Consider the following 10,410-nt stretch of genomic DNA (forward strand, 5'->3'; position numbering starts at 1 on the left):
GGGAAAGAGGGCTGCAGCCAAGTACAGGAAAGATGGTGGGAAAGGAAGGAGATGGGACCCCTGATTGGCATTTCCAGGCAGCCTGGCTGTGGAGTGGCACCAGTCACACACGCCAGGTGGATACAAAGATGCCATTGTTTTATTTTGATTGTTTCCAAAAATCAAAACATTTTCAAACACAACTAAGGTACAAAATACAGCATAAAATGAGAATTTATACTTATTTCTTTTTCCACATAGAAAGCAAAAATATATTCAGAATGAATTCCAGAACACTGCAGAGCCAATTGATAGCTGACATCCTGCTTGTGAGAGCTTCTCGGTCATGGGGAGGTCACTGGTTTTGGGAGATGCATGAATACAGCAGTGTATGTAGGAAACCAGAATCTTCTGCATCAGGACCCACAGTTAGTAAGTTTGCATACGGCGCTGCCTAGAAATACCTTATAATGCCCTCCACCTAACTGCCCCTTCAGTTCCAAAGTAGTTCTGCTGCAAGGGACAGTATCGGTTCCTTTTTCTGGGGGCTTTTGTGGGAAAAGGGACTTGTTTCCACAGAGGAATGAAACTGGTCAATATTTCAGGCCAGTCCATCATCCAGCTCCTTAGACAGGACACAAAAGTTGAGAAAGCCAACTTAAGGGCTACTTACAGGACTTGATTCTATGTTTCATTTATAAATACTATGAACATCAACAGCAGTTAAGTTGTCTGAGAATGGCCACCTTGATGTAGTCTAAAACCATTCTAGGACCTGCAGGAAATGGAGCAGAAGCTTCCTGTGCTGCATATCTGAAACAGAAAGGACCAGTTTGTTTTGCTATGAAGAGACGGGCACAGCAAACACTTGAAGTGAAAACTTCTTACAAAAAGAAAGCCTTCTATGTGACCTGGCCTTAAATGCTGGCTTCCCCTCCCATCTACCTCCACATACCAATTTGCTTCCTTCAGCAGCAGCACATCTTGCTGTTACATAGGCTGTTTTCCTCTCAAGATGATGAAATCAATCATTTAACATTCAACAGTGCTCTACTATTTGTCATCAGTTCTTTCAGCCAACTTTTTTCTCTTAAGCAACTGTTAAGCTGAACTGTCCAGGTTAGTGTCCTTACTGGGAGTCCCTGGTAAATCCCTCCTGCTGGATATGTTCAGCTGAATTACTCCTTGAACAAACAGTTGAGCAGCTTTCTCAAGGGAGACAACAGTGCAAGGAATCAATGTAATGTTAGCAAGTTGATAGGGCTCATGCTTTCTAGAATTCTTTCATGATCTAGTGAACAGGATCACCTAGTTGACTAGCAGAGGACAAAACACCTCCTCCGAGCAGCACTAAGCATGTTCATGGCACAGAGGCTGTGGCACTGAGAGGTGGAAGCAGGGCCTTCCTCTCTCCTCATCCTTATGCTGAGGAGATCCTCCCTGAACATGCAAGACATCTCTGGTTGCTTATTCACTGCACAGGCTTTGCACTTGCATTCTTCAGCTATAACCGTTTGCATACAGAGCTGAGAACTGGGGCTATGGCAGCACACAGCTGACTTCCACACTTCCTCCCTATACATCTAGGAGTGGTCTGAGATGGCAGAGAAGTGGCTGCACTCGAGAGCTCAGCACCCCAGCTCTTCTGCTGTTCAGTCAACTGGGACTTCTATAGCTGAGGCTGACAGAAGTGAATCTAAGAAGCAAAGACTACAGATCAGAAGATCTACTGCTCTCATCATGTAAGAGTGCAGGGAAAATGGGGGTTTCTGAAGACACTTTCACCAATAACCTGCAATTCAGATATGAATTTGGGGCATACATGGATGGAAGCTGGTTAGTAACAGAAAGGAGCTTTTATTATGGAACCTGCAGCACAACTCGGCTCCCTTCTTTGGAATTCAGGGAGGGGCAACTTTGGGGAAAGAATGCTGAATAGAGTTCTTTTGGCACAGAATTTTAACAGAATCTAACATTCTGTTTCTCCAGGAGTATCTCCTCCTCTTCCTTCTTGAAATCTGATTAGTCATACAGGATTCCTGATTAGCAGTACAGGATTCTCCCTTGTTCCCCTCAAGAGCAGAACTGGGACATGATAGAAACCCCTCTCCCTTTTCTTACCTAGAGGGGGGCAAGACTACTTTCAGAGCTTTCTTTTTGCCTTTTATTTGGGGGCAGGAAAGACCTCCCCTCCTGTTAAACAAAATGGAATTACAGGCCTCTGAGCAGCAAAATTACAAGTGATTTTTCTTTGATGCTGCTTTCCACCTTGATAAGCAATGCTATAACCAGCAATGGAACTCCTTATGCACAAGACAGTTTTGATGAGCGTGAGAAAGGGGATCCACTTCATTAGTTATAGCTAGAACCCAACACTGAATGATACAGCTGTATCTGCTCACAGTACTTCAAATTTTAAAACATTGCTGACATTAAAGACAGCAACCATTCTACTGCAACTCACTGAAGCATCAGCAAAATGCAGGTTCCTTGGGTTAGTTCCAAATCTAGGAAGTTAGAATAAGCCTAGGCAACATTCCTTGAAGAAATAGGAATTTATCTATTATATTACTGGTGCCACTGTAAATCAAATTCAAAACATCTGTGCCTTTAATAGGAAGGGGGCATGTACGTGTAAAATGCTGGCAGTTTTTGTTGAATCCATAGAGAATCAGTTCTGGACTTAATATGTTATGTCCCAAGAAGTGTTGCTATTCCTGTTACCACTCTTTTTTCTTCTCATCCATGGAGACTCCGCCGGGGCCCAGTGCAACGACAAGGAGAAGCCCTCCGATTACAGACATGGTCTGGAAGAAATCGTATTTGAGGAAGTCATGCATGGGCTTGTAGGCTGGGACGGTCCAGAAGGCATTGAAGTAGATGTTGATGCCAAAGAGCCAGATGACGAGAGTCAAGGCAGCAAGCTTTGTCTTGAAGCCAATTGCCACCAAGATAATCAGGGCTGTACCCACAATGTTCTGCAGAATCTGCAAGGTAAAGAAAATAAACCACAAGCTTACATATAATTCCTAAAATAAATACACAAACATCAGAACAGAGCATGGATAGGCTCAGCAGAACAAGCTGGCATGGCACACCTAGTTTAATATCTTTTCTAAATATTAATTCTACTAAAAAATAGACTTAAATGATAAGCATTGAGTAGGCCCTGGAGCCAATCCAGGAACTGGTACTATATTCCAGTTCCTTAACTCATACTTTTAGACTCAGATACTTACAGAAAAGAAGTTCATATCAAAATGTAGCAGTGTCATGAACATGAGGACCAGCAGCACACGACCTCCCAGCTGCATGTACTGCTTAGGAGAGCTTTCCCGCATGGTAGGGACACCAGCAAACATGCTCTTCCCCTCTGAGCGCGACTCAGCCAAAAGCAGCAGTAAGCCTCCCCCAAGGGCAAGGTTCCTACAGAAAGGCAGAAATGAGGGAGAAGAAAAGCAGTTTATTACAGTTTGCACAGTGGATTCAAAGTCTTATCTGACAATGTCAGCTTGGTAAGAATCTCCATGCTAGTGAGGAGTGACCTACTCTGCACCCTGTGATGTGTGCCTGCATTAGACTGCAGAGCTGGAACAGCAGCACTGGACACAACAAGGATTTATACGAGCATGTGTAGACATAAAGATTATCAGAGAAGTCCAGCACCCACAGCTCAGACACAGTCACTTAGTATCTGTTACAGCATGAATTTAGTTGGACTGAAGTTACTCTGTACCTCAGGTTTAGCCACATATGCCAGAGTAGTTCAGAGGTTGCTTTGAGAAAACAGAACAGCAGTACTGCTAAAAGAAGTTACACATTTACAGAGTTGTAGTAAGCCCAGAGGACAGTTCCTGTGCTGCCCCTTGCTCTCCCCTCAGACTAGAGGGGTGAAAAGGTAACAGTCAGCCATCACTAAGCATTTGACAAGAAAGCTCATATTTAAGAGCCCTGCCTTCTACTTAGAGAAGGTGTTTGAGATTTAAAATCCCAGAAACCACTCTGATATCTACATGCTTTAGTCTCCTCAAAAAATGGCTTCAGTCATGCATAAGCACAGTTGCTATTTTAGCCACTTAGGAAATAATAGCAGCTCAGTGACCCAGTCTAGACAGTTGTTTGTGAGCTCTCAGCAAGGAGGTCAGTAGCAGAAGCACTTACATCCTAGTGGGTCAGGATTAGTCTTCCCTTTCTGCACCACTGATCCTGCTGTCCATGGTTTAACACAGTACTGATTTTTTAAGTGCTATCAATATAAATGCATCATTTGTAGAGCCTTTCTAGTAAATATAATGTATATCAATCATCTCCTCTGTCAGCAAGTGGCAGTGATAGACAACAGTTTTCATTCTGTTTCGATAAAAACTGTAAGCAGACATACCTCATCAAGAACTTCAGGTCCCATAGAATGCTATATGCAATAGTCTAGGCAGAGAAGAAAACAGGTTAAAACACCATATAAATTACACTGAAGTTCCGAATTTACATTATAATCTCAAGCTTGTACTATCCCTAGCAGAAGTCAGATAGAAGTGTGTTATACTAAAGGACATCAGGTAGGTTACATCATTGTGGTCCAATGAGTCAGTGTAAAACAGAACAGAAGCCAGAATTTGACTTGAATTTTTGTGGGAGCTAAAGCACATTGGTTTTGAACAGGAAGGATGCTACTAGCTAGGATCTTTTGTGATGGGGACAGTCCTTTATCAAAGCTGTGTGCTGAAGGCCAAAGCAACTGCAAGTTCCACGTTTGGCACATTACTGACATGCAGGTAAATTGCAAGTTACTTCTGCTAAATTGGTCAAAGTCAAGTCTGGAACCAACATCTCCAGCTGACTAATCGCAATTACAGCCAAGGATCTATCGGGCACATCAGAAGAACAGAAGCAGCAAAATAGTCCAATGCCACTGAGGACTGGCACTAGGCCAGGGTGCAGAAAAATTCCAGGGTTGAGAGTTGTATTTAAATATGTTGGCAGTAGTGGGGCTAAGAGAAATTTGAAAGACATGGTTTAGAAGGGCTGAAGACTTAAGCCTCCTACCTGTAATGCTATAATTCCAAACAGTCCAAAGCAGGCATATTGCACAAAGTTCCTACTCAGCACCAGGATACAGCCGCCTGAGTTGGGGAAATTGAACACAGTTACACTTCTGGCTTGCACAGGAAAATATGCAGCAGACAGGCAGACTTCAATTTCTTTCAACTGTGCCACGGAGAATATCAGGTAAGAGATTTTAGTTGGGACAGATCAGTTCGAGAAGCAAGCTTTAGTGCATTTTAAAATACTTTGTAATTCCAGAAGTATCTTATTTTACAAAGAATAAGCACATGCTGGATGCAGTCCCCAACACACAGCAGCGTACAGCTGCTATCAGTGTTAAAGCATTCAAAGGAGTTAAAAAGAAACTCATCGTGTATTTTTTTTTTTAGGAGAACTGTGAGGACAAACATGCTGCACTCCTTTTCCTTCAAAGCTTTTGCTTTATATCCTTCCTCAAGCCTCCTGTCACAAAGCACTGACAGTCTCTGCTACTTTGAGGACTGGTAACTACATTAAGCTAACTCTCTACACAAAAAATATGTGAGTAAAAGAAACCCAGACACAAGACAAGAAATTGGCAGAGCAATCAAGAACAGTAGATCAGATACATAACATACTTCTCTCCATTTCTGATACTCTAAGTCCATCTAGCACACAGAGAAGCTCTGTACCTGGGATTATTTTGATTCCTGGCCTTTGAAAGACTGATACAAGCACCTCTCTCAGGCTTAAGTGTACCAACTGCAGGGTAAGACTTTGTCATTGAGATTAATACCCATAATACCAACAGGCTCAGAAAGTCTTAACACTGCTCTGTTTAAGAAAATATGAGTATTTCATTTACAGAACTCAGGGAGTGTGGTATGTGTTCAGAGATGCATATACAGAACTGAAAAGAGACTGCCCTAACAGACTACTGACATCTGACTCAGATGTAGTGTCACACAGAATTCTCCAAGGCTACTTCCAGGAAAGGCTGAAGCAGGTTAATTAAAAGCTCTTTTCATTCAGCTCATGTAGTATTATCAGTTCTAAGCTGCCAATGGCTATTCAGAAATCAGTGAGGCATCCCATGCTTACATGATTCACAGTGCTTACACGAGCCAGGGTGGCAGACACACTGCAGTGCTCTGGCATCCACCTTAACAGCCTTAGAGCCACTTACTCAGCTGTCCGAAGAGATTTATGAACACAAAGATGGAGGCTAGGAAATAGCCACAGTTCCACGTGCCATCAATGTAATCCCTCTGTTCGCTCCACTGGAACCACATGCGGATACCATCCTCCAGGAAGGTGCTGATGAGGCACAGGCGGGCCACGTGCGGGAGGTACTGCTTCGTCACCCTCAGGAACTGTAGGGGCAGACAGCACAGTTAGCAGGGAAAAAAGGCAGGCAAGGTGATATTCAAGGCATAACAGATCCGTGCACTCTGCAGACTCTGAGGTCATGAATATCTAGAGAGAAACATACTTGGGACTTGGATTTAATTGAAATTATTCTCCTCTCCAGTTTCAGAACACTCAGGAACAGCAGGGGAAGCCTGTTGTCAGGGTCCACCCAAGGAGCATTTTGGACCAGGACTTTGAGAAAAGCAGAATCCAGCAGCACCTTTCTATCTAACAGGAATTGTGTTTTGATGGAGCTCTTACTAGATGAAGGCTGACCTTGCTTTTAGGTTTGCCTATCTCAGGGTTTCATATTACAGCTCAACTATCAGATAGCCAGGAGCTGAAAGGGCAATCCTACTCCCACCCACATACTTGGTCACTCAGCACCCTGTAACAAACCGATTCAGAGAGTCAGGCTGACAGAAGGCCAATTCTGTAAAAATTAAAACACATTAATAAGCTTTCTGCCAAGCTAGTTCCCTCTAACAGCTCAGAATAGCGACAGTGCAGAACATGTGTACTTGTGTAGCAGCAGAAGCTATTAGATCTGTGCAAGCACTGCATGAAATTGCACCCTCTATTCAAGTATACACAGCTTCTACTTTCATTAAAAATAGTATCCTGTATAGAAAAAAAAATAGGCATTTATATACACAATTCAGTGTAGTAGTTAAAAGGAAATTACATCATCATGCAGCAGATGCTGAGCCTGAGTTCTTGGGAATGCAAGATGTATCTGGTCCCACATACCCTTTAATCCTGTAAACTCCCTGGTAGTTTGCTCCACAACTACAGTAACTATAAAGGAAGTTTATTGCCAAAGAGGGTCTAGCCAGCATGCTTGACAGGACTGCAAGGAAAACTTACTGCCTCTGGATTATGACAAGTGCTTCACTGTCACCCAGTTTCCTAAACAGCACTGGTGATCACTTAATGGAGAGTTCCACCAGGATTTGCATTGCCACTCTGAATGCAAGTGGCACCTGACTGGCCCCTTTCAGTGTATGCTGCTGTACGAGTGCAATCTAGTAAGAAACAAGCTTAAATTTAATCTCCATCTAACTTCACAAGATCATCCAAGCAGGCATCTATCTTCAGGTGACACGAGCAGTTTAGGCAGGTTGACACTTGTAAAAGTAAATGCCTATGCCAGAAGCCTTCACGCAGCGCTGCCAGACTCGGCAGAAATCCTTGTGTTAGAACGAGGAGGAGGAGCCATTTAATAAAACTCCATTATCCCACACAAAGTTCAATGTGTTGTAAGGCACATTGATTCATACAGTTTATGCAATATTAGAATACATCAAGCATGAAAAAGGGCTGAGGAAACCCACATGTATATGGATGTTTTCCAGAAAGCATCAAACTATGTTAGAAAAAAAGGACAAAGGCAGATGAACTTTTTCTTTCAAAATTAAGTATTTACATTGACTTCAGATCAGATAATACAGCTGATCAGTTTCTTTATGGGGAGATTTTTTTATTTTATTTTATTTTTTAAGTCCCGGCAGTGTCGCATGCTTTCAGTATATATGGGAGTGTGGGGAAAGGAGACTAAAGTGATTTCTGAAAGTTTATTCTAGCCACAGCAATTAGTAAATGCTAAAGGCTGTTCCAAATCCTATGCAAGTGACAAGCCTTGCTTACCATGTAATTGAAAATTATGAGGAAACAAAAATTCACCAACATGCTTAACAGTTAATATCAGAACAAAACTACACTAGTTGTACTGCATGCATCCAGAGTCTAAGGGTCAAGATTCAAGTTAATCAAGTGCAGTGTAAGTGCAGCTGTACTCTGACTCAGGACTGCCACTTGAGGCTTTTTTAAGCCTTGTTAACAGTCAGATGAATGAGTCAGAAAATTTGTGTTCTTTGTCACTGAATGAGACATCTTGGTTTACAGCCTTCCTCCCCAGATCTCACTGTGTGTTCGGGTAAACTTGCTGACCAATAGAAAGGATAAAGTTGTTTTGGAAATAGTACAAGACCAGAGGTCTTTTGTAAAGTAAGTCTGCCTTGTTAAAACACAGAACAGGCAACCTTGGGCAAGAAGGAAATTAAAGAGGACAAGTGTTGGGCATCTGTAGGAAAAGGAAAAAAGCCACTGCTGTGGAAAGGCTGAAAAAAGAAGCAAACAGGAGAGAGAGGATATCTGCCTCGGGGCCTCATCTCTGTTGTTTTGAAGTGGGTCATGAGAGCTGATCTCATCATCCCCTTACCTGAAACAAAACAACTGCCAACAGTTCAGGTGAAGGAGCCAAGAACGCATTAACATTTACCTGTTCTCATGGCCTATAGAGGGAATTTAATGCTATCTATTAAACATGAGTGTGCACATCCAATCAGTTTAAGACAAGTCAGAAAGACTGAAGCCTAAGGCAGCTGCAGTGCCAAGCAACCTTATCACAACACACATCATCTCCGGACATCCATAACTCATATAGCTGCATTTACGTAGCTATACACAAGCCAAAACCCATGTACACAGCAAGCTTAAAGTAAAAAAAAAAAAAAGCTTTAGAAACAGATTGTATGAACAAGAATCCAAGCCAAAAGAACAATTAGCCATGGAAATCCAAGTTGGAAGAGAAAGAAGAAAACACTTATGTGATAACCACAAGAGGAGAACATAACAGACACCAAGTGATTTTATGGTTAGAGTATGAGTATAAATCACCCAAGTAATGTAACTAAGGACAGAGTAGCTTAAAAGAACCTAGATAGGTTTTAAGATAAGTAACCTATCTTAAAAGATACCTAGAAGTAGGACTGAATTAATAGTACCAGACACCCAGATTTTGTTCCTACACATCACTGGCAACATGTGGCTCAAATGCTGCACCCCAAGACCACTTCCTGCTTCCTTTTGACGCACACAGATAAAAGCACCACATATGGTAAACTTGGTCGCTGCAGTTAAATACATCCAACTAAGACCCAGGACTTGAAACATGCATTCCACCAAGCACAACACACGTAAGCTAAAGCAAAACTGCAGATCAATGGAGGTGGCAAGTGTTAAACTCATGACATCAAGTAATTGGATGGCTTATTAAGCTCTGGGCCTTACATCAACTGTTCTTAGCACATACTGCAAGAGGCAAAACGTCTTGAGAAAAGACAACAAAATACTGAAGTAAAACTATTTTAAAGAAGAACACCTGGTTCTGTGTTGGCAGCCAAGTCACTAACATACATCAGAGAGGCTTTGTATTGCCACTTCACCCTCTAACAGGAATAGAAAGGTCAAAGGTAGATTTAAATGCTCCTCTTAGTTTAACATGCAAAGATGTACAGCAGGATCCAGGAAGCCCTACATCTCTGCTCAAACCCCATTTTTTAAAGACGGCTTGAAATATTCAAACCCATAAAGAGGCCTGCCCAAAGACAGGTAATAAAGTGATTCTGTTTTGATTCTTACCATGCCTTCTAAACTGTATCTCGCCTCCAACAGTCTCAAATTTGTTAAGAATCCAGCCCATTTTGTTAATATTGTACATATGACAGCATAATTACAGGTCTTTAAAGACCAATACATAGCCAGAAGTTGGGAATTTTCACTGCCCGTAGGTATATTCTGTCCAAACACAGAACTCTTTGCTGCATGTGTACATGCATGTGTTCTTGGATCAGGGAAGTTACAATCACAGTGATGAACAGCAGGCTGCTAATTTACATAGCAAGCTCTCTTGTGGGCTGCACAGCACTATTAGCCTAGAGCTTCTGATAATGGCATATTCCAAATATCTAGCTTGTATTCATTAAGGGATTGCTTTGTTCTGGAAAGACGCAGAACCTCCATCAGCCTAAGACACCAGTGATCTTTTCTGGAATAGGATGCTCCATCCTCTGGTGAGGAGAAAAATCACTTCCTTCCACCAACCTGTATATATCTGCTTAAGGAGATCCCACCTAGCGATCACAAGGACAGCAACACTCATCACATTGGGCTAATCAATGTCTACAAGTTTTGAACACTGGAAACAGAGGCATTCCT

The 10,410-nt window shown here is 42.2% G+C and overlaps 1 protein-coding gene across 1 annotated transcript; it reads right to left on the reverse strand.

Moving 5' to 3' along the window:
* Positions 1–1,953: 1,953 nt before the first annotated feature.
* Positions 1,954–6,377, reverse strand: SURF4 (surfeit 4). The gene is made up of 5 exons (XM_010192093.1): positions 6,188–6,377; positions 5,023–5,099; positions 4,361–4,404; positions 3,219–3,405; positions 1,954–2,966 (listed from the first exon to the last, which is right to left on the reverse strand). Exons 1-5 carry the CDS (start codon positions 6,291–6,293, stop codon positions 2,700–2,702), a joined length of 681 nt encoding a protein of 226 aa, XP_010190395.1. The 5' UTR covers positions 6,294–6,377; the 3' UTR covers positions 1,954–2,699.
* Positions 6,378–10,410: the final 4,033 nt, after the last annotated feature.

The sequence above is a fragment of the Mesitornis unicolor genome, unplaced genomic scaffold (assembly GCF_000695765.1).
Source record: "Mesitornis unicolor isolate BGI_N332 unplaced genomic scaffold, ASM69576v1 scaffold41719, whole genome shotgun sequence".
Classification (NCBI taxonomy): Eukaryota; Metazoa; Chordata; class Aves; order Mesitornithiformes; family Mesitornithidae; genus Mesitornis; species Mesitornis unicolor.

Bases quoted from the DNA above. Each gene is read 5' to 3' on its own strand.
- SURF4 (XM_010192093.1), bottom strand. From the start codon at position 6,293: ATGTGGTTCCAGTGGAGCGAACAGAGGGATTACATTGATGGCACGTGG. The intron at 5,100-6,187 runs GTAAGTGGCTCT...TCCCCAACTCAG, and splicing joins AAATCTCTTCGGACAGCTGA to GCGGCTGTATCCTGGTGCTG. The intron at 4,405-5,022 runs GTAGGAGGCTTA...TTCTCTGCCTAG, and splicing joins TTGGAATTATAGCATTACAG to ACTATTGCATATAGCATTCT.